Source organism: Lactuca virosa, chromosome 7, assembly GCF_052849685.1.
Source record: "Lactuca virosa cultivar CGN04683 chromosome 7, Lactuca_virosa_CGN04683_v6, whole genome shotgun sequence".
Classification (NCBI taxonomy): Eukaryota; Viridiplantae; Streptophyta; class Magnoliopsida; order Asterales; family Asteraceae; genus Lactuca; species Lactuca virosa.
Genome location: NC_136432.1, coordinates 277532368 through 277558492, shown reverse-complemented (window position 1 = coordinate 277558492; position 26125 = coordinate 277532368). Strand labels below are relative to the sequence as shown.

The following is a 26125-nucleotide window of genomic DNA, read 5'->3' as shown; positions in this document are numbered from 1 at the left end:
TAAAATAATATATTTCTATCGACTTAAAAAAAAGGATCTTATCTCCATCACGAACTGCAAAAAAGTCAAATAAATTCAGTTATACAATCTCCAGCTCCATTAATTCCCGCGTCACCATTTGACTATTCTCAAGGTTACACCTTTAATTTAACATTTCCCATTTTAAAACATTTTTTATCATTTAAATTCACACGTCCAGAACATTATCAAAAGTCCACTACTAAATATCTGTAACGAAAAGCCATAATTAATGTAAGATGAAATGTCACAAACTTTTCCTACTCATCATCTGATGTGCTCATCACATAAAATATTCCAAACAAACTAAATAAAATAAAATAAAACTTAACATCACAATCATGAATCTCATCAGAGAAAGTATGTTAATTTCATCATGAGTTATTTTCTTTTAGGATTTAAGGTGATAAATATAAAGTTTAAAACAAAGAAATTAAAATATCCTTCACAATGTGTACATAGAGGATTGATTTTCTTTATAACTAAATCAAAACCTATTTCTCCCCTCCCCTGTTTTCTATTTTATCATTTACAAGAATATTAGTTAATTAAAATTTAAAGTAAAATTACTAACTCATATCATATCACATCACATATCATATATCTTATATCATATGGACATGTTAAGATCGATTCGTGGTTTCTTCATGGCTGTAGGTGATGGAACTGTCATATTGCAACGAGGACATCTAGGGTTGCTACGTGAAATAAGCACATACAGCAAGCAACTAGGGCATCCAGCAGCATAAGCCTGAGAAGATCGTTCGTTATCATCATCATCATCGATAATCATGGTTTCTTTCATGGAGGATGAAGAATTTGAGGTAGGAGATGAACATGACTTTGAGGTTGAAATTGAAACTGATCGTTTCTTGAATGTTTCTCTTTCTGCTCGTTCAAGTGCGAATTTGACTTTATCAAGAGTGCAAACACTTCTGTAAGCCGGTGGTGATGATGATAAATTGACAAGGTTGAGATCTAAGCTTGAATCATCGAACAGGTTTAATGGTTTTTTTGAAGATGGAGGGAAGTTGAGGTCCTGAAGCTTTGATACTGTTTGATCGTTGTGGTTGTGGTTCTGGTTTTGATCCGATGATGAAGAAGATGTGTTTGGTGATTTGCATCTCTGGAGATAAACTTTCCCTGACTGAAAAGTAATTCATCATCAGTTTGAATCGATTACATGAATAAAAAAGTAAGTATATTTGGCATTAATGGAATCAACAAATGGATAACTACAGAGTTATTACTGCATCAGAATTCAGAAATAAGTACACATCAATGACTGCCATTAATGTTGCATTCCTAACAATCTGCCCCTACTAATTACGAACTACACTTTCCAAACGTTTTTATATTAATAAATTGGAGTGCATCATTAATTGCTCTTCAAACCTTGTTCATACATGCACAGAAATGAATGACTACAAACAACTCATATAATTTTAGAATCCATAATTTAATGAAAACGATCGTTCCTCATTCCACATGAAACATTTACCAATACCTTTTTTTAAATTACCACGCAATAGAAAACCAATCGTCTCTGTAAAATTAGGTCAGAATTCATTCCAATTGGTATTCATATCAGCAAAAATGCCATGATTAACAAAACAAAACGATGATTAATGATCGATTGATCAATTAAAGATAGAGAGCTAGAACTTAGGAAAAAGCTTGAAGTAGAGTAAAATTAGGTCTGAATTCTGAAACAAGTAAAGTTGATATAATTTACCTTTAAATCGAGACGCTTTTCAAATCCGGAAGGAACATGTAAGTCGAGGTCCAATTCCTTGGAGGAATCATGGTCGCAACCACCACCGCCTCCGAGCAAGTCACGAGTAATAAGAGCCGTTGATTTAGAATCATTCATTATTCCTTGCTGCTGATTCATTATCGTACACAGATAAGTTACGTCGGTAACCATTCCTTTTCCGATGAAGCTAAACAAACAGGTCGGAGAGATACGGCGGAGATAGGGCGGAGGAAGTTGAAGATAGAGCGGAGAGAGAGGGGGGGATTGAATTTGGGAATGAATAATGTAGTCCGTTACATGTGTCTATATAGGGGAGGGTGGAAGAGAGGAGACCATAATTATTGCTAGTAAATTTGCAATTAATGAATACCTTCTCCCTCGTATTATTATTATTGATCATATATTAAAATCTACTCCAACCATTAACTACATTAGATATGTTTTTTATTTTCGTAATAAAGTATAACACATCATCTATAAATATAACATTTAATACCTATAACAAAATAAAAAAAAAATTAATAATAAATAAATGTAATACGTGACAAAATAATCGTGCTAAATAACGGGTTAAAATGAGTTTGGGTTACAATAAATAATTTAATGTAGTAGTTGAAACATGCCGGTTTGTATTGATAGAGGTACATCTAATATGTAATACAGACTTAATATGTTAATCATGACTAATGATTTGTGGGTGGGTGGGGTGTGTGTGTTGGGGGGGGGGGGGGGGGGGGGGGGTGTTCTTGGAAATTAAACTATATATTATGACCTTTTCATATTTCAAGTTTTCTCAATAGGACCTAAACTTCATAGTTTCATAAGGTCATAGTGTAAAATTCAAGTTGCGGCTATTAAAATAAGAGTCGGTCCATCTTTTGTGACTTTAGATTAAAACATAAGTGATGGTCATTTATGACTTTTTAGAAGTATTAATGTCTTCCCTCATTTTCATCTGAATGATTCTTGAGAGAAGAATGAGAGAAATTGTTTGTTTTTAAGGAACAAATGTGATTTTATCGTTGGATATTTTGATCTAGTTAAACTCTTCGCTCAAAGGACCCTTCTATGATACATTCCTTGGTTATATGCTTAACATGAGTTCCAAGGTTTAGAAATCGTGAAATCTTCATGACAGAATTAAGTGGTTCAACTAAAGTTAGTAAGGTGATAGAACCTAGATTACAATATCCTATATTCACTCAACTAAAGAAACCCATATCAGTTAAGAGTGAAGCTTCTTTTCGAGTTTTCAACTTCATCAATAGAGAATGAATATTTTGATTCTTCTTAATTAAATAATTTGTGATATAAAAGGGTTAAGTAAGTTTTTTGAACTAGTTTACTATGTGAGTGGCATGTGTAATTCTAAATGGGGATTGAAACACTTTATGGTACAATTCAAGGTTTATTTTTTTGGATACACCTTTGATTATTACTTGGTTTACACTATTTTTTTTTTCTTTGGACAATATCTAACACTCTACATCTTATCATATTATTGATTAGCAAACAAAACATCATATTATTGTAATAATGTATCAATAAAAATGTAAAGTAGTTCAAGCCATGGGTTAAAAAAACCATCACAATGTCATTGAGAAGTCGATATAAATAAAGTTATCCATGATGTAAGAATTTGGATTTTCTAGACACGAAGATGAGTCATGTATGTATATCAAAGCTAGCGGGATAACTCACGCTTTTGTTGGATTAGGTATCTAAGCCCATAACTATAATTGGTATGTACTTGACCCAATAGTAACATGGTCCTTTTGAGTTGTCTTCACCATAGCAATTTGATAGGATGAATTATGGAGAAAGAGGTTAATTGTGATTTATTAATATATTATAAGAATAATATATTAATTGTTAAATCATATTATTTAATTAGTGTTGATCAGAAATTAATTTGGAATTAATTTAGTGATCAAAAGAGACTGACTAAATTAACGGGGACAGATTATGTAAACCAGTATTAGTTGTAGTTTGGGCTAATGGATCCTATTGGCATAGGATGGACGAAAATTTATGGGGAGCCCATAGAATTTTCGTCCAAGGCATGTCATATGGGGATCCATATGTTGCTTAGGGACTAAGCAAGGGAATTAGGGTTTCCAAGTTAATAACCCTAGAAGCCTCAACTATAAAAGGAACCCATTGGCTCCCAAAATCGGACTGATGATCCCATAAGGAACCCTCGCCGATTTTTGAGCCTCTCACCTCACTCTTATAATTCTCCTTTGTTACTTGGTGTTTATGATTCATTAGAGGTGCAACAATTGGGGCACTAAGCTCTTGAAGGTCAAGATTAATTAGCTACAAGGAAAAGGTATTCATCTAACTTTGTTTTAGTAGTCCAATTTCGAAATTGTATGCTAGTTACTAGGGTTTATGCTTTGGATATTAAATTGCATGTATAACTTGAGAAAAACCTAGATCCAAAGCATTAGGGTTGCATGTACACCATAGAAATGTTGTAGTGCTCAAAACCCATCAGTGATATCAGAGCCTAGGGTGCTTTTTCTGTTGTATTTGATGCTAATATGAATTGTTCAAAGCTGGAAGAATTTTCGTTTTTTGTTCTGGCTGATGCCCACGACGTGGGAAAGATTGCCACAACGTGGCATCAGATCAGATATAAAACTTCCGGATTTTTGGCCTAAATTAGATTTGGATAATTACCATAAGTTGTTTTGCTAATAAAAATTCAATTTTTCTTGTAACGCTCTAAATTTTCAAACAAATTTTTTATTTTTAAAACCACATAAAACACAATCTCACATTTCTCAAAACTCATATGTATAAGTTGTTCAAAACTCAAGACAACAAAATGTTTGACAATATCCCAGAATCCTCAAAACATAATCTCAAGCTGGTGTGTACAATCATGTCGGCGCCTTCCCGCAATCCTGAGAGGTACCTGAAACACATATCACACAACACTGTAAGCACGAAGCTTAGTGAGTTCCCCAAAATACCACATACACAAATAATAAGCCTCTCATGGCTATATGTCACAACTAACAAATTTAGGGTTGAGATGGTGATTCATGTACAAAAATTTCCTCTATGTAACCTTGTAACATCAAATTACAGAAATTCAAACTACAATGTTATTTAAATACATATGAGCGTACATTTAAAATCAAGTTGAAATAGCCTCTTACAAGCCTAAAACTTGATCCAATAGCCAAGGCCAACCAATTTTGGGCCTTGACCGAAGGATTCTCGGCCCAAACACCCTAGGCCGAAAACCCTTTTCTTTGGGCCTTAATGGACCGAAAACCCTTTATTGGGCCAAATTAAACCCAAAAGCCCCTACACTCACCAAAAACCGCAAACTCTTAAGGATATAGGGTGTTTTAGGCCACCCTAAAACCGAAAACCCCTCCACTTCATTAATAAAATCGGTTATGGGAGCCAAGACAAAAAAAAAAAAGGAAATGCCAAAAAGGGTGACACCTCACTAATATCCCACAAATATCAAAGTGATTATCTATCATGTATCCATGCATGTACTATTGACCATCATGTTTCTAGGCTAACTTCCCATCATGCATCAAAAAGTCAACTAATCTCTCACTTAAGGGAGAGATCGGCCGATCCCACACCCACTCGCATCACAAAAATCTTTCACCAACTTCACTCTCAAGAACTTCCTCTCATCTTCTCTCTAAAATTCGTGGGTGCCTTCCTCAAGGGTTTTCTCTTCAAGTAACTCAAAAGAACTAGCTAGGTTCCTTGTAAAATTCTAGTGTTTTTACATATTTAAGTGAAGAACTCCATGTTTACACACATTTCGTGTGTAGCTTCTTAGGACATCATCCATTTTCGAGTGGCCTTCATGCTACACAAAGCTAGGCTCAACAACTTCTTTCTTCTTCTTCCTATCACACGAAATCAAGGTGAGCTTCATACCCCCATCTTTTCTTGTTTTTCATACTTTTCAGGGGGAGAATACAAGACAAGTCTCGTTTACCCTTTGGTTATTTGCATGCATCATAGTTATGGGTTGAAAATGGAACAAGTTATTGAATAAAAAGGTTCTCAATATGTGTTAAAATCATGAACTAAATGTTGATAACATCTTTGTGATATAAAAAGGTTTTGTGGTCATTATTGTACACTCAAAAATGGCAAAAACATGAGTGTTATGCTCAAACATGTTTAACTCGTGGACATATGCATTTTTAACTCTTATACTTTACACAAATACTACAAAACTTGTTTAACAAACTACAAAACTTGTAAAAATCTCAAGGTTATTATATGTGTTTTGTAAAAATCTCAAGGTTATTAACTCGTGGACATATAATAAATCTCAAGGTTATTATATGTGTTTTGTAAAAATCGTGACTTGTTAGAGTCAAAACAAAATAGAATATTTTGTGTTACAAAATTTTCAAACCGGTTATGGTGTGTTAAACAAACTACAAAACTTGATAATTTTGCTAAAAATAATTTTTATTAGTAAAATAGTCGTAACTATGTTGTCACAATTTTGATGGCTTAAAACCTAAGATATTATGCTATTTTCACAACATATGTTACAATTAGACATATTCACTAATGATTATTTATAAAAAGTATTATAACAATCTAACCAGATGGTATACAAAACAGTATTTATGACAGAAACATTTGTGTGTCATAATCTGCCTATCATGAAGCTTTTTAAAGCATGAGTAATAAATTGTATGTCATAAAAGCTATAAAACTCGTGTCATAAAACTACAGTTATAAATTCACACTAGTAATGTCATTTTCATTATTCATTAATGGGAGTCAAAGTTCGCGTAAATCCGTTAAGGCTCTAGTGAGACACTGTCTTCACCATACCTACCTAGTGTACATTCTAAGTCATGCATTATAACCAGAGTCTCCTGGAGGGAGAGCGAGATAGTTGTGTATAGATCTATACGGGGATTGACACCACCATACCTGAGCTGTTCACTACAGCTAGACGGGGCCAGTCTAGGGTGACAAATATCTTACCTATTCCGACATCTGAAGAACGTCGTACGGGCATAACAGTCACATCAAGCATGGTTATAATAACTCACTTAGGGGTTAACAATACTATCTTGATTTACGGGAAGCTTACACTTCACCGGTTTTATAAAATAAAACTGCATTTTTCCTCTCGGTACACTATTGTTTCCACTACTGGTCTAGGGTTTAAGACCACAGTTTTTCATACAATAGAAAATATTGGATTTTCTGGGAACATACACTTTACAATCAAAACCAAAAGTGATGAATCGTGGAATCAAGTATTAATCAAAATCAGAGTTAAACGAATGCAGATTGAACAAACGATGTAAATAAGATCTGGTTTCTGCTCATTTATGCTTTCAACTTTTATAGAGAAAATAGACAGGTTCTGTAAAGACTCTTATCTAACTCTAGTAAAGTTCCATATTTGTAGGAACAATGAAAGCATACAAAAAATACTAAGGCATTGACAATTAAGCTTCGTACGAAATACACCTCAGTAAATAAACTTAACAAAACATACGAAGGGTCAAAAAAACTTCGACATATTACAACATAATTCGACCCTAACAATCTTCCCCTTTGTAATAATGTCGACCTTCGTCAGTTCAATAGTATCTGTATAACATACAGCATAACTCTTCGAATCTCAGTATACCATGAGATTATCTTCTTCAGTTCCTTCTTATCTCCTTCGTTATTATTCTTTCAGCTATTCATACAAACAATGAAATTCGTATATTGGGATGTTGTATATCTTTCCACTTCGAAAGCTTGAAACAAGAATCTCTTAGCCTTCCCATTTTTATCTTTCCCAGCAAATACCATACCAAAACGCTTCAAACATATTTCTCCGTCTGCATACTTCTTCAACTCAGGTTGAGTTAAAGGAAGTTCCATTGGCACTTTTACAGTCAATCCCTTTGCTGTAGCTAACTCAACATCAGTAAGTGCTAAACACTCATAATAGTTGTCAATGAAAATCTTGATGTGAGCCAACCCAAGTCGAAAAACTTCAGGATCAGTTTCTCGAAGATATGAAGCATCTTTATCCTTTAGCAACAATGCAACTTGTATCAGATCATACAAGTTCATTAAAGGAAAATCAGCTATTGAGAAATCACACACTTGCCCATTTGCCCTCGAAACAATAAAGCGAAGATTCTGCATCATATTTTCGAACAACACATCTTGCTTTATGCTTATCACCTTCTTTATCTTCACTAGTGACTAAATCTCCTCTGGAAGCTTTCCAAGTACAACATGAAATCTGATCTTCATGTAAGTGTACTCATCATCATTATCAAATGTCTCAGCTATTTTGTACTGAGCCATAATGAACATCATCTCATTGATGGGAAAATCCAACTGACTCATATCTGTGTTGAGAACAACATAGCTCTTCTTTGGCTTCTTTTCGAAAGCATACATATGATTATATGCAACTTTCGACTCTATTGTTTAATAATTGTAATGCTTTGAAGGATCACCCTTGTTCATCCCAGGTGGATCATTTGCACGAATTCGCATAATGCTTGTACAATTCGGAGCTTTTCAACCTCAACCTCAGCCTCCGCTTCAGCTTTCTTTTCTTCCTTTGACTTTTCGACCATAACCGTTTTGCCTTTTTCTTTTACAGAGGAATTATCAATACTTTCCTTAGGCTTCGAACTGCTGCCACCTTCCCCAATCTTAATTCCTTTGGAAATTGGTCTTGAAATTTGCTTCGTTGAAATTGGCATTGTTGTCACAACAGTCGAAATAACGGGCTCAGCAGTTGACACGATTGGTTTTTTTATCGTAACCTTCGAAGAAAACACCTTTCCAACAACCTTTGCATCTGGATGCAAATTTTCACCACTAGCCTTCGTACCACCAACTTCCTTTTCTCCCCCTTGCACCCCTGTGAAAACAGGCGGGGCATTCGTTGGAAGAAGGCTAGAAATGTGAGAAAGAGGAGCAAGTTGTTTGTGTAAAATAGCTTCAAAATGAACGAACTTTTGAGACAAAAATTCCGGAGTGATCAACGAAGATGAAACTGATTTAACAATTAAATCTTTGAGCTCCTTCAGCAGCTTGAGCACTTCCACAAAGCTTTGATTTTCCGTTGTCGACAATTGAGTAAGTTGAGGACTCAAATCTTCATACAACTTGACATATTTGGTAATAGCATCACAAATAATGTCAACTTTCTGATTAATCGAAGCATAATCCCTTTACACAATTGAGATTTCCTTTTGCATATCATGTCGAAGCTCTTGAATTTGAAAATTCACATCTTCCCTCACTTTCTTGACATCCTGAACGAATAACACATGTCGTTCCTTCACCAAATGCTTGAATTCTTTTACCTCCCCTCTAAACATCGAAGTTAGAGAATTCACCCTTAATTCGTCATTCTGATCATTGTGATCAATCTTCTCCAAGAGTCGAATCTCTGAATCTCGAACCATTCCAGAGACTTTACTCAACACCTTTGTTTCGAAGGTTTTCAGCAGACTATCCACTTCCATATTATAGACAGACGAATTACTCCCCAAATCTGCTTGAGATTGAAGAATAGAATTCAATTTCTTGTTGAGAATCTTGAATTGTTTCATCGTCATCAACATATGATCAGGAAAGTGATATTCTTCATCAAACTGTAAATCGTCAAACGTGCCTCCAAAACCTTCATTGTCAGTATCAGGTTCAACAACAGGTGAAGTTTTAACAGGCGAATCAATTTTGGGTGAATCAGTGGATTAAGATGGAAAAAGAGTTGTAAAGGGTTGATGAAGAATGTTTTCAAAGGTTGGGGAACTTGTAGTATTCGGAATAATAAAAGGAGGTAATGACACGAAAGTATATGGTATTGAAGATACATGAATACCTTGAGAAGTAGCCTCAACTTCTTTGTTCGACTCTCCCACACCCATGTTGACATGTACATCCGTATCAGATACGTGTGTAACAATGCCTGAAGTTCGAACCTCCTCAGTATTTGATTCAGTTAGCGAAACTTCGGGTGGTATGACAATAGTCTACTCAGGAGTAGATACAGATTGAGAAACAATTGGTTCTGGTGTTTCAGGAACTATTTCTTCTTCGGAAGACTCCTCTTGGATAACCAACTTGCGTTGCCGTTTCTTCTTCTTTGAAATGTGTTTGGCCACATCTTCAGCTTTACGTTTCTTGGACAGAGGCGAAACTGGAGCTGGAACCTCTCGAAAAATGACTCCTTGATGAGAGAGTTGTGGTTTACGAACATTAGAAGGAGAAGATTTTTAACACACCATCAGAAGATTTCCGTGAACCCCTAGTCCTTTTCTTCAATCGTCGAAAAACACCAGATTTTGAAGGAATTTTCTCTGCCACTACAGTATCATCAACAGGTTCCACTGGTTTGATGACAACAGTCGAAACATTCACTTCAGACGTCTCAGGCTTCTTGGAGACTTCGTGGATTCGTGCACAATATTCTCAGGAGACTTCTTTGATTCGTGCACGGGCTTCTCTGGTGTAGCCTTTGCATCCGTTATAGAACGTTTAGACTTCTTGGAAGGACCAGCTTCTTCTTTCGACAATAATTTTCCAGTCTCAACATCTGGATTGATAGTTTTCAAGTATTCAACCAACACCGAATTTGTTGGCTCAACCCTCTTTAACATTGCATCAGGAATCCGAGAAATGTGTGTGAATACTTCCAAATCATCCGAAAATTCCTTAGGAAAGTGATACTTCAGAAACTCAGCCTTTTCTTCATCAGCCGGAACAATAATTCCTTCTTTTGATAGAAATAACCAAGTATTAAGCTCCAATACCTAGCACACGAAATGCCTTGAACCACATTCGTGTTTTCGACACTCTTTTGGAATTCCTTCCACAGTTGTGTAGAGTAGTCGACAGAGAGATCATAGCACAATCCTGCCACCATCGTATAAACCTCCATACGACCTTTGTCTAAGCCAACACTTTGACCTGTCAAGCATCGAAGAAAAATTCCAAACAAGAAATTCCAAACAGTTGGCAGAGCTGACTTCTTGAAATCACTAATCTTCGTGAGTGGGGGTTGATGACCCATCTCATTAAACATATGAACCACTTTGTGCATAATTAAGATCAGTAACAAGTTGAGAATTGGGAATATCCAGAATCTGACAAAAGATCTTCTTGGACAAACGGATTTTCTTGTCATTCACTAGTTGAAAGGTGATGATATCCATTTCTTTGCTACAAGTAGCAGTGGATCCTGCCTGAGAAAGCCATGAGAGAGGAACTGCGAATGAATTGAACATCGCCTTGGAAAGAACAGAAATCTTTAGTGCGACAATGAGCATCTTCAATTCTTCAGGATAAAGAGACACATCCCCTTCCACTTGATAATTGGTGCTTTGAATCTTCATGATCGGTTGAGAAGTGATGTCTTCAGTTATTCGAGAAGTAGAATCAACGCCAACCATGATTAGGGTTTAGAAGATTTGAAGAACAAAGAGAATTTGGGTATTTGAATTCTTTTGTGAGCGTAAAAAGATAAAGAATCCGTAAATGCCCTTTTTTTTATGTAACCCTTAATTTGAATTGAGCGCGGGATAGGCATTGATTGAGATCTGACGTGGCACCTTAAAAGTCGCACCAGTCTGCCAATAAAGTTGCCATGCGTCAAAAAGTAACTGTCACACCGCCTTGAAACCAGGACACGTCTCCTCACACAGTCTGTTCGTGTCACCTCAAGGAATAGTAACCGTCATCAACCTTCAGATTGAGGTTAAGCTCTTTCGTCTTTGGGTTTAGAGACGAAGTCATGTGCTAGACTGTCGAAATCATCAGCTTGAGTTGGTAGTACTCAGAACCTAAAGGATTTCGTGTGTGCTGTGTGCCAAAGAAAAGATAAGAAACAAATTAACGAAAATTTGGATCTGTGATGTCAAAAAAAAAATTCGACACAAAAGCAGAGAAACCCTAGGCAAAGGTTACTTCATTAATTATCAAGAGAGATAATCAACTGCTTGTGTATGTTCCCGTGAATTACAATCGGATACTTGTAGAGAAGTATCGAAGGGCTTCTTTTGTTAGGCTTATTGGGTGGTTTAGAATTTCATTACATATCATCCTAAACATAAGGTGAGTAATTGTAACAGAAATTACTTGTTTGACCAGTGTAGTCAGTGACAAGTATGCTTTGAAATATGTTGATAGTAACGTGGAAAGCAAATGAAACTCATACAAAAATCATATTCATAAAAATATTTGTTCTGGATCCTGTTGGGTAACAAACATTGTGGGTTTCGATAGTTTGATCAAGATCACGCATAAGAATAGAATATGATTTTGAGTTTCGAAAAATGGTACTGAAACACTTTCAATTCCTTATTAAGATATGAAGGTGGGTTTCACTTTCATCATGGCCTCATGATGTCAGATCATAAACACATAATTTTGATATATCTAAATCTTGATGGGTTGAATCAAAGATCTCTTGGATATATGTCTTCGTGTGTGCAAGTGTAAGAAATTTTGTGATGAAAAAGATTGGTTTTAAGTAACGAATTGTACCTTTGTTATTTTCGGACAAAACAAATAACTCTTAACTCATGTGAGAAGAGTAAGGTAGCTCAATCGACTAATGTGAATATAAGCCTGACTTGGGAAGAAATTTTCATATGAAAGATTTCATTAAGGCTTTCATAAACACACATTGAGTCTACAGAGGCTTGGGTCAACATGCTGCAACATGCTTCTAGGGACAATCTAACTAGTACATAGTTGTCGAAAGTTTACCTTCCCATAGAAACACAAGCATGACCCTTGAAAAACTGTTCGTGTTATCTGCACAAAGAAAAAGAAACAAAGAGAATAACAAAAATCTTTTTGATATTTTTGATTTTTCTTAACATAATTTTTTTTTTGAGTTTTTGTGAATTTTTCGAAAAATGAAATAATTAACAAAAGAAAATATTTTTGGTATTTTTGATTTTTCGAAAAGAGAACTACAAAACGAAAATAAAATCTTTTTTGAGTTTTTGATTTTTATAAAAGAAAACTAAGATGCAAACTTACGAAAAACATTTTTTCAAACGAAAATTTGTAAACAAACTATAATTCGCCATTCTTACGAAAATTTGACAAACTAACGAAAATTGAACAATCTTACGAAAATTTGACAAACTAACGAAAATTTTGTACCACACAACCAACATGCAAATTGTCGAATTCGAAGCGTGTCGAAGCGTTGACTATGGAACAGTAACCGCTGAATGGCGTCTTATTGCCTCTGAATCGACACATTTGTATAACACACCTTTGCTATACATTCGAAACCCGTCCTGGAACTGAACTCGCTTCAATCATTCCCAAACCTGTCAAAATTCGAACAAATGATTTTTCATCCAAAGCTTTTGTAAAAATATCAGCAAGCTGATCAGTTGTTTTTACAAAATGGACTTCAATGTTTCCATCTTCCACATGATCTTTGATAAAGTGATAACGAAGAGCTATATGTTTTGTTTTCGAATGTTGTACTGGATTATGACAAATGCGTATAACACTTTGAGAATCACAGTACAATGGAATCTTTTTCATATTCACAGCATAATCTCTCAACTGACTTTGAATCCAAATAATTTGTGATGTACAAGCAGCAGCTGCTACATATTCGGCTTCAGCAGTAGAAATCGAGACACACGTTTGCTTCTTTGACTGCCAACTAACCAATTTTCCATGCAAAAATTGACAACCACCACTTGTACTTTTTCGATCCAATGTACACCCTCCTAAATCTGCATCTGAAAATGCCTGAATGAAAAATCCTGTTTTCGAAGGATACCACAATCCTAACGAAATTGTTCCCTTGAGATAACGAAAGATATTCTTCACTGCTGTTAAATGTGGCTCTCGTGGATTTCCTTGATACCTAGCACAATTACATATAGAAAACATGATATAAGGTCTACTTGCAGTAAGATAAAGCAATGAACCTATTATGCTCCTGTATAAAGTAAGATCAACCGTAGGCGTTTCTAACGAAGGTGTTAGCCTTGTGCCAACAGCCATTGGTACTCTTAACTTCATGCTATTTGTCAATCCAAAATTTTCGAGCAAATTCCTTGTATATTTCTCTTGATTGATGAATATGCCTTCTCTATTTTGACATATGTTTAAGCCAAGAAAATTATTGATTTTACCCATCATGCTCATTTCGAATTGGCTTTTCATCAAATTTTCAAATTCACTAGACAAAGCAGGGTCAGTAGAGCCAAAAATAATATCGTCAACATAAATTTGAACAAGCATCAGATGATTCCCAACTTTCTTTCGAAATAATGTGGGGTCAACTGATCCTTGCTTAAATTTCGACTGTTTTAAGAAACTGGTAAGAGTTGCATACCATGCTCTTGGTGCTTATTTTAACCCATATACAGCTTTATCTAGAATATATACATGATCAGGATGTATTTCATTTACGAAACCTGGAGGTTATTCTACGTAAACAGTTTCTTCGAGTTCTCCATTGAGAAAGGCACATTTCACATCCATTTGATAGACATCAAAATCCTTATGAGCTGCATATGCTAAGAATATTCGAACAGCCTCGAGTCTTGCAACAGGGGCAAAGGTTTCTTCATAATCAATCCCTTCTTGTTGCGAATATACTTTTACAACTAAACGTGCTTTATTTTGTAAAATATTTCCATATTTGTCGGTTTTGTTTTTGAAAATCCATTTTAACCCCACATTCGAAACATTTTTAGGTTTAGGAATTAATCTCCAAACCTTGTTTCTTTCAAATTCAGCCAGTTCTGATTACATTGCAACAACCCAATCCGAGTGTTCCATTGCCATCTTAACTGTCTTTGGTTCAATTTTAGATATGAAAACATTGAACATGCAAAATTCTTGATGAGTATTTAATACCTCATTCTTCGCACGAATCTGAGCTCGTGTTAAAACTCCATCTTGAGGATTTCCAATGACTTGATCAATTGGATGAGTCTTTGTCCATTTTTCTAACGGTGGATATGCTGGATCGAATTCCAAAGGTGCATCTTTGTACATCTCTTCATTTTCAGATCCTACAACAGAAACATTATCATTTAGATCATGAAAATCATCATTTTGATTAAAATTTATTGTATCATTTTCCTCCTCAACAAGATTATCATCTTGATGCTCCCCCTCAACTAGATGCTCCCCCTCAACAACATCATCCATTCTCCCATTCTCCCCCTCGAAAGAATGCTCCCCCTCAACGAGAGTATTCGAATCCAAGTGCTCTCCTTCCTCTGGATTATTAAGCATACTTTCGCCAAGTCCAATAGAATTCGTTGTTGAATGACCATCTACTATATTTTGAGGAATTTCCAAGTCATCATTATGCTTCGAAGATTCAGAGTGATGATTATCATTCGCATGAACTTCAGCATCCACAACCCTGTCAGGAATACCAAAAATTAAATCATAATCAAAGTCAGATGAATTTGATTCTTCAGTTTCATCAGATGATTCATTAATAATTGGTTTTTGGTCAAATTTCTTTTCAACTTGTTTGACATAATAATCATCGAAAATAAGATTGAAAGTTTCTTCGACTTTTCTTGTTCGCTTATTTAACACTCTGTATGCAACCGAATTGTGCGAATATCCCAAAAATATGCCTTCGTCAGCTTTAGCTTGAAAATTTGAAAGATTATCTTTAAGATTCATTATAAAACACCTGCAGCCAAAAACATGAAGGAATTTGACATTAGGTTTTCGATTATTGATAATTTCATACGGAGTGATATTGAATCGACGATGAATGAAAGATCGATTTTGAGTGAAACAAGCTGTCGAAACTGCTTCAGCCCATAGATATTGAGGAAGATTCGCATATGTCAACATAGTTCTCGCTGCTTCACAAAGTGACCTATTTCGTCTTTCAACCACACCATTTTGCTGTGGTGTATAAGGCGGAGAGAAATTATGCGAAATTCCTTTTTCTGTTAAGTACGAATCCAACACATTGTTCTTAAACTCAGATCCATTATCGCTTTTGATCTTTCGAACATTTTTCTTTAGACTCATCTCAATCTTCTTAATAAACTCGATCATTGTTTGAGCAACCTCAGATTTTAACCTGAGAAAATATACCCAAGTAAATCGTGAAAAATCATCAACAATAACCAAAATGTATCGTTTCTTGTTGAGAGTTTCAACAGTCGATGGTCCACAAAGGTCAATGTGTAGAAGTTCCAGCGGTTCTACAATTTTCGAATCTATCACAATTGGATGACCTTTCCTGTGTTGTTTCCCCTGTTCACAAGCTGCACACAATGTATCATTGTCAAATTTAGTACAGGTAAACCACGGACAAGATCATCAACAACCAATTTATTTAAGTTTCGAAAGTTTAAATGCGATAAACGCCGATGCCATAACCAGCTGATGTCAGAGGAAGCTTTCGAAAGTAAACACACTGAGGGTTTGCCGATGATTGGTTTGATATCAAGAGTAAACATGTCACCATGTCGTTTGGATTTGAGCAAGACTTCGTTAGTTCAACATTTTAAATGATGCTGCCTTCTTCGTTAAACACCACTTGATTGCCAGTGCCCACAACAAGTTGAGAAACACTTATCAAGTTATGTTGAAGACCTTCGACATAAGCAACTCGATTAACAGTAAACTTTCCATTCGTGACTTTACCATAGCCTTTCTCAAAATCGACTTCCATCATTGTTGCCAACATTTCGATTTTGAGAAAATCGATTTGGAGATTTTTGTTTTTGAGAAAACCTTGTTTGTTGATTAGAATAAAATCATTGTTGTGATGGTTGATTTTGAACAATCTTTGAGGTATTTTTGTTATCTTTTGAAAATGATGAGTTTGAAACTTTTGAAAAAGTTGTTTTTGATTGAAATTCAGTTTTAGATTTATTTGTTTGAGCGGGATTTTGCTTTGGATCTGAGTGAATTTCTGAATGAGAAGACTTATTTACAACAAATTTAGTCTTTTTATTTTCAGTTGTTTTCAAATTCAACCCATTTTGTTGTTTTTGAAGTTCCGTGGTTTGCCAAAAAAATCTTCTTTCGAGCTTGTCTTTTTGAAATTGCATTTTCTTTTGAAAACTTGTCAATTTGTTCTTTAAATTCTTTGGAATTTAATTTGACAATTGTGTCTTTTTCCACAACAACTTCTTTTGTAACTTCTTTCACAATTTTCGATTTTTCAACCCATTTGCGTTGTGGTTTTTGTCTTTGAAAAACATACGAATTCTTTGTTAAGGTATTTTCGACTGTGCTTTGATTTGAAAAGAATCCTTCATCCGTTGTCTTCTTGTTGTCATCTTCGACCATTTTGGTGAATTCTGGTTTAATGTTTTCAACATTTCCAGTTGTAACAAACACTTGATTTGGAAAGACAACATCATCAGTACACTTGAAATTAGGATACACCACTTGATTTGTTTCCAAATAATGGGCTCCTTTTTCAGACAACACTTTGTTAAAATTTTCAGTGTCCCCAAATACTTGATCAACAACAACACGAGGAATTTCTTTTTCTATCGAATCTTTATTTGAAGAGACCTTTTTGTTCGATTCGTCATCATCATTTTCATCATCACTGCTATCCGTTTGACTATCTCGGATATCCACAAACTCAGAATCACAAACTTTTGAAGTTGAAGGTTTTTCAGTGTCAATCTTAACTTCCAAATCCTTAAGTTTTTCTTTTCCTTTAGATTTTGATGCGACATTAATGACAGACAACTGAGAACAATCAACATTCTCAATATCACTAATTTCGCTAATATTGTCAGAGTTATCTTCAATATCGGCAAAATTAAATTGAGAATCAGATGTCGAATTCTCAGTCTTTTTAAAAATTTTGATTTGTTCTGACTTTGTCAAAGTATCATTCACAATGTTAACCAATTCGTTTGTATCAAGACATTCATCAATTTTGACAATTCCATAAGCATATCTATCATCAGGAATTTTGTCAAACTCAACAATGTTTTTCTCACAATCATACGAAATATTATCTACCTTCGCTCTTTCGTATGCTAGAAAAGGTAATAATTTCCTATGTTGTTCCTTGCTAATATCACACGAATGATGCAATGCAGTTAATTTCGCATATAGAAGTTTAGCAGAATTGCAGTAGATATTTCGTTGAGCTAACAAAAGTTTTACATCACTAGATAACGAATCACGATCACACATTATGTTTGTTATTTGCAATTCTAAACATTTTATCTTGACAACTTTCGAATCTAACTTCTTCTGTGTCTTTAACAACTGATTGCTTAATTTCTTAGCTTCATTGCTAGCAGAAACAACCAAAGTATCGAAATAAGCAACAGTATCATCAAAAGCAACAATTTCAGAATCATATGCACTCAAAGGAATATTGAAAGATTGAAGAATGTTACGTACCTTTGTTGTCATTAGAGACTTATCAGCAGATTTTGACACAAAGCAACGACCCTTGACCTCTTCGTCTGAATCTTCCTCCAGCTTCGCATACATTGCCCCATGCGTAGGATTACGCATTTCCTCATCATCGGAGCCCGAAGACCAGATTTGATATGTGCCATCATTCTCCTGTTCACCTTGAGCTACCAAAGACGGACTTTTCGCCTTCGTACGTACCTCTTCCAACCTCTCCACATAATATGCCTCATCCTTCACTCTATTCTTCTTCTCATCTTTCTTTCGAAGCATGCAATCATTTGCTAAATGATTGGCTCCATTGCAATAATGACAATCCATACCAGAATCTCCTTTCAATTTCTTCTCTTTCTTTTCCTCAACACCCTTCGCATCATTCTTCTCATACTTCTTCTTCTCTTCTCCTGCAGCTTTGTTCATGAAACTTCCTTTTCTTTCACTTTGCTTCACCTTTGAATTAAACGGTTTCTTGAAAAACTTTTTGACTCGGTTGTTAGAGTAAAAAGCAATTGCCTCATCATCCGACTTCATTATAAACCCCTCTTCATCATCAGAATCATCTTTTTCGACAATTTCTTTTTCAGTCACTTTTGAGACAAGTGCTAATGGACCTCCCAGACTAAGCTTCGACTCTTCTGCTATTTCGTTCACTTCACTTTCGTGAGTTTTCAGTTGATTGTACAAATCATTCAAAGAAGATGTGTCGAAACTCTGTTGATTTTTCACCATCATGCTAACACTTCTCCATTCTTTACGGAGTCCCATAACAAAGGTGAGATTGAATTCCATGGCAGACCTCGTGATTCCATAACGATTGCATTTGTAAATCAGCTCATTCAGCCTATCATAGTAACTTTTAATCGTTTCACCATCTTTTTGCTTGAAATCCTTCAATTCAATCAAACATTGCTTAACTGAATTGATTTTCGTCTTCTCGCTGCCTTGAAACTTTTCTTTGAGATTATTCCAGATTTCCTTTGCAGTTGTACAACTTCTGACATAGTTATACACCACCGGAGGCAATGCACCACGCAACTCCCTTATGCATCGTTTTTCAAGTTTCTTCATACGATCATTTTGATTTTCCACACTCGTAGTACTGGATGAAGATCTAATTGGTTGTAGGTTCGTTGGAAGAGTAACATTCCCTGAGATGCAAGACCAAAGCTCTTCATCGATTCCATTCAAGTAATCCTGCATACGATCAGACCACTGATCATAGTATTCAGGAATGAGCATAGGAATCTTAGTTGAAGATCCTAGCAGATGAGAGTATGAAGTCATCGAGTTGAGATTGAAGTTTGCCATTAATGTACGGAAGAAATTTTTTGAGAATTTATGAGAAATCAAAGAGAATTTGAGAGCAAATTGCTGAATTGAACAGAAAAACAAAGTAGAATACTCGATTCAACAAATCTGTTGCAGAATCAAATCACAACTCAAGCTCTAGAAAGCTTTTTCACGTCAAAAGATGCAGAACTTTTTGAACCAAAATTTTTGATTCAAAAACCTTTTGAAACAGAATGAAAATTAGATCTCAGATCATGATTCCTGCTCTGATACCAATTGATGAATCGTGGAATCAAGTATTAATCAAAATCAGAGTTAAACGAATGCAGATTGAACAAACGATGTAAATAAGATCTGGTTTCTGCTCATTTATGCTTTCAACTTTTACAGGGAAAATAGACAGGTTCTGTAAAGACTCTTATCTAACTCTAGTAAAGTTCCATATTTATAGGAACAGTGAAAGCATACAAAAAATACTAAGGCATTGACAATTAAGCTTCGTACGAAATACACCTCAGTAAATAAACTTAACAAAACATATGAAGGGTAAAACAAACTTCGACATATTACAAAATAGTTCGACCCTAACAAAAAGTAAACAACGGACATGCATGCATATGTTCACAATTTTGGAATGAGACTTACAAACCATTTTCATAGAAAATATTGGATTTTCTGGAGTCATACAAACTATTACAAACAAGGATGCTACAAAGCTTTTCATACAAATATGCTTATGAACTTACCAACATTCAATGTTGACAATTTTCAAAATGACTTGTATTCTCAGGGAACCAGTAAGCAGGTACCTAAGAACCGGATTTGCTGCATTTTGGAATTTCATACTTTATGTCACTTTTGTGTAATTGATGAACAAACACAATATGTAAACAATGTATGTTGGTATCTCTTAATGTATGATGTTTGGTTGCTATGTTTCATTCATATTCAATTGTTATGATACTATACAATGACGTCATCTGCCCCCAAACGTTTCCACCGTCCTGGTTCGGGGGTGTGACACTATAGCTCGGCATGGACCCTCCAATCATGCGTCTCGGTGAGGACCCTCCGGTCTCTCGGCTCAGTATGGACCCTTCGGTCATGTGTCTCAGTGAAGACCCTCCGGTCTCACAGATCGGGTCGGACCCTCCAGTCCGATATCTCAGTGAAGACCCTCCGGTCTCATAACTCGGTTTGGACCCTCCGGTACTAACTCAATAAAGCATAGAAATAATATACAACATAAATCACAAAGACAAAATGCATAATATCATATAACTCAGCATAAGCACATAAGACCCTCCGGTCAGTAACTCAAATAAGACCCTCTGGTCAATACTCAGATAAGACCCTCTGGTCACTCAATATTACCAATCATGTAAGTATAGTGAGAAGACTCACCTCGCAGAGTAAAGCAATATATCCCACACTCGAACTGCTGGTCTAGACTCCTCCTACACATATCACAATCATCTCTACTTAACAATTATATAAGATGTTAAGCTAACTCCTCTACTAAATCTCCAAAAAGGGTGAAAGACCATTTTACCCCTCCATGTTCTCCAAAGTCCACAACTTGACCCAACCCTAAAAGTCAACGGAAGTCAACACTCAAGTCAACAGTCCATGTTGACTCAACTTGTCGAGTGCAACTCATGAACTCGTCGAGTCCTCAGTACTCAGAACCAGGAAAATCCAAGTCAACTCGCCGAGTTGCTAGCCAACTCGTCGAGTCCATGCGGAGTCCAGAAGACTGGGGAAAAACCCTAACCACTCGTCGAGTTCACTCTAAATCCACAAATGGGGAAAACCCAACTCAACTCGTTGAGTTGGATGCCCAACTCGTCGAGTTCTTCAATCCTTTCTCATTAAACTCATTCCAGTCGATTCCAATGCTCCAAACTCCAGATCCAACCTCCTAGGATGAAGTTACAACGTAAAGTTGCTAACTTTATGATCATGCAAGGCCTCACAAGGCTAAATCACCCAAAACTAAGCTCAAGAAGGGGTTTAGGACATGAAGACGGGTCAAAGCTTCATAAACCTTGAAGCTTTATGTACATGGGACCTAGAGAAGTCCAGATTTGAAACTCATACCCCCTAGGTAAGCTATCTTAACTCGAGAATGGCCCTCGTTTTTGCACCAAAAGCCCATAAACTCACATAAGAAGAGATCTAAGGAATGGAAAGCCAAGGCGAAGACTTTTTTCCTCCCACTGGATGCCAACACGATGTAGATGTTGGATCTACAAGCTTTCTCTCGTTCCAAGCCTTTAAGTCCTCAAGCCACTTCAAGGGATGCACCAAAAACACACTTTTGGCCTCACACACACACACACACACTTAGCTCGCTAGGGTTACTCCTTGGACATGAAAGGTGGTAAGGGAGGTTGTGTAAAGGAATTAAGGTCCTTTAAATATGTTGCACACTTGAGAAATTAGGGTTTCATCACACAACCTCAACTCGTCAAGTCCATCCCTCCAACTCGACGAGTAGGCTTCCTAACCCACACGTCCTGATCAACTCCTACACGACGAATTGGGGCCAACCAACTCGTCGAGTAGGCCCTTCAACTTGCACCAAATCCTCAAGTTTTGCATCCAAGAATCAGGGTGTTACAATTCTCCCCCACTTGAATTAGATTTCGCCCTCGAAATCACTCTTTATCAACACATCGATCGAAACAAATAACCCGAGAAGCACCACCGGAAAATTTCATATCATACAACGATCTCCTTCCCAAGAAATCCAAACTGACAGGAACTCCCAACCCGAAAAAGGACGGACCCCGTTGCCGTTGCAACATCGGCTCTGACTCCCCAAAACTCAGAAACTGTAGTGGTCTATCTCCCCGAAAGACCGCCCATGCAGAATATCGGCATGACAATCGCTCATCGAATCTCGGACCGATAAAACACTCCTAACTTTGATTATCTCGTCGCGACTGATGGGGACAAGTCTTTGACCATAATTGGCTGTTGATTACTCATTTCATACACACTATTCGATCCAGATCGTAACTCAAAAGTAACGGAGAGGTCACATCTCACCAAGGACCAACCACCGGTACCGCTATCAGAACCAATATGAAGAATGAATCTCAATACTCTGCTCTCAGAAACTAGAAGAATGACCATGCCCGGTCGGAAATAACCTCTGATATCCATAACCATAAGCCCCAACTTTCCTTCAAATGTTCCTTCCAACACTGAGTACCAGGTCAGCTCCCGACCCAAAAGTTGAAACCCCAAGGCTACCCTAGCACATCCGGTAATACGACTTCACAGTCGTTCTATCCAACCGAGCTGTCTCATCCAATCACACTGGACTCACAATCACGAAGTTCACTTTACCCCAAGCGATTACTACTACCGATTTGAATTCGCACTTCACCTCCGACCTCTGTCGTCTACTACTTGCTAATTCATGCGTGTCGTGGTCCTCCTCAAACCAACGAACCGATTCACCCAGGTCTAAAACATCAGATGGGTAACACGTCCCACTCAGAATGAAATCCATCTGAAAAAAATCCGAAATCCCAACCTGCTCGTCCCCCACAAATAGAGTCAAACTCAAACACAAGAGTCTGGTCCGACATAGAATTGGAGCCACTCGTCCCAATCTGATACTCAACTCATGACCAATGTTCTACGAATCTTCGCATGCCTTACACCTCCATCCTTCCGATTTGCGACAACCCTTCCCTAACTCAAAACATAACGGTTCCCGGCCATCGCTGAGACCTCAGTCTCGCCTGTGGTCCAGCCACCAGGTTCCCACAGACTCAATTGGCAAGGCTACCCAGGCCTAAGAACCCCTCTGCGTCATACTCTGACTAGTGAATTCTACGTCTCCCCGCAGTCTTACAACACTCTCTCACTGACTGATGATTGCTACGGCTCCCTGCAGTCTTATAACATTCTCTCACTGACTACCGAGTGCTACGGCTCCCCGTAGTCTTACGATACTCTCTCTTACCGACTCGTGAATGCTACGGCTCCCCGCAGTCTTACGATACTCTCTCTCTCTCTCTATCTCACTGACTCGTGGATGCTACGGCTCCCTGCAGTCTTACGGTACTCTCTCACCGACTCATGAATGCTACGGCTCCCCGCAGTCTTAAGATACTCTCTCACCGACTCGTGAATGCTACGGCTCCCCGCAGTCTTATGATACTCTCTCACCGACTCTTGGATGCTACGACTCCCCGCAGTCTTATGATACTCTCTCTTACTGACTCGTGAATGCTACGGATTTCCGTAGTCTTATGATACTCTCTCTTACTGACTCGTGAATGCTACGGCTCTCCGTAGTCTTACAACACTCTCTAACTGACTAGTGAATGCTACGGCTCTCTATAGTCTTATAACACTCTCTCACTCGCCATGGGCTCACCCCACGGTTTTCCCTGACAGTCCTAAGTGATTACTTCCACCTGGATCCACTCACTCTCTTACCACCCCACAATCTCATCATCAAGCTATCACCATACCGAGTTCACTAACTCATGCTCCGCTGTCCAACATAGATAGGTGCATACACCTACCTAGATTACGCATCTCTACTCTTGTCGAAAATTCTCGTAGACAAGGCACTTTCTCTCAGTACAGTTTACACCCCTCGACAATCCTTGTCTGGCGACAATTAACTGATGGTCTCACATCTGGAAATATAGTCGCTTGATGTTCCACTTGCCGTCTGACAAACCCAAGTCTCATAGTAATCCAACAATTTAGGGCATCACAGTCGGATATCTCGATACATCACCACATAATCTCACGATGTCTTGCCACGACCACTGATCTTCCACTCACACAAATCGTCAATGACTGAGAACACGTTGATGATAATCCAAACCTCATCCTCTACTGATCAAGCCCATGCGAAACTACTCATACCGACTCTGAAGTTGATTGACAAATCAACTGTTGCCCTTCCCGGGGTACAGATAACAACCTATACGTCGAGCTATCAATCTCTCAGCAATCGAATCTTGACCTCTGCAACCCAATCATCTCGAACTCAATCATTGGCACACCTGAAGAAACACGGACCATAATCAGATTTCTGTCCAACTACCACCTGCCGTGAAGACACTCATTCTCTCCTAAGCATATGCAACATGCATCATCTCGCTCCGTACATTGCCTTGACTACCACATGACCCCAGTCTCATATACTCGGACCGTAGATCCCCATAACCCAAACTTCTATACCACATCAGATTGGGGATCCTCCCCACAGAATACCCAGTTCTCCCCCACTTAGGGTTCTAACCATCATCCATTGACATACCAAACAGACCACACTACAGACTGGCTAACCAGATGTACCATTCCCGACTCATGGAACGTACCACGCAACACTCAATGATCTTCTAGATAATGATCAAATAACTCCAAGTATCACGTATATCAGATGGAAACCTCGGAATCCTCCCAATGTGACTGCCTCTAGTCACCCAAAATCTCATACTGACACATCACCGGACATCTCGACCATCCCGAATTAGTTACGTCACTCAACCTGAGAGTAATGAACTATCACACACACCTCATCTCTGATTCCTCAGCCAACATTCCATCGTGTGAATTATCATAGAAGCAAGATACCTCACTCTCACATTCGATATATAACGTAAACAACGAGAGCCGCTGGCTGATATACTCCTCTTGATTACCTGAAACGGCTGTTAAAATATACCTTACTATACTCAACTAAGGCATATCCTTGTCCTCATCCATTTCAGTCCCCACCGATGACTCTCTCATGGTATAAGAAATAGCAGACATACTACAAAATACTCTGGTGCAAATATTGCAAATATATGCTACCCCACAGGGTTTACCTCCAAACTATGAAACCGGAAGCTCGTTATCTCTTTCGCTCCACACGGGAAGCGGAAATAGTGTAATTCTCATAACAGGAAGTGACATCTCAACCATCGACCAATCACTCAACCCGGACCGCAATCCTCCACAAAGCATCATCTCCACTTTTCAGCGAGTCCTGCGACTCCAACTGGCACCTCACCAGTCAACTCCTCGGGATCTAACTCAATTTTCCTCGCAAGGTACACTCTATTAAAGCTCAACCGACGTGGCCCTCTGGCCCCACAGTTTACCATATCCATTCTCAGTCTGAACAACCATCATCGGATAACTAGTAAAGACGGAAGCACCCTCTGCTACGAATCATGATACCCAAACCATGTTATTGTTGGATTAGGTGTCTAAGCCCATAACTATAATTGGTATGTACTTGACCCGATAGTAGCATGGTCCATTTGGGTTGCATATCATCAGGACAATTTGTTAGGATGGACTTTTGAGAAGAGGTTATTTATGGTTTATTAATATATTATAAGTTCTAATATATTAATATGAAATCATATGATTTAATTAGTATTGATCAAGAATTAGTTTGGAATTAATTTAGTGATCAAAAGAGACTAATTAAATCTATGGGGACTAATTATGGTAATTAGTTATATTTATATGTGTTGGGCTTATGCCCATGTTGGACCAAGTTTATGTATGGATACATAAAGAGTTGGGCCACATGAACCATGGATCATAAAACCCATGGGTATGGATTTGGGTTATACCCATGACCCTTGGAATCCTACATATAAATAGGTCACTCCA

The 26125-nt window shown here is 37.3% G+C and overlaps 1 protein-coding gene across 1 annotated transcript; it reads right to left on the bottom strand.

The window, feature by feature from the left end:
• Positions 1 to 431: 431 nt before the first annotated feature.
• LOC145126237 (filamentous hemagglutinin transporter) lies at positions 432 to 2067 on the bottom strand. The gene is made up of 2 exons (XM_079061637.1): positions 1754 to 2067; positions 432 to 1165 (listed from the first exon to the last, which is right to left on the bottom strand). Exons 1-2 carry the CDS (start codon positions 1943 to 1945, stop codon positions 629 to 631), a joined length of 729 nt encoding a protein of 242 aa, XP_078917763.1. The 5' UTR covers positions 1946 to 2067; the 3' UTR covers positions 432 to 628.
• Positions 2068 to 26125: the final 24058 nt, after the last annotated feature.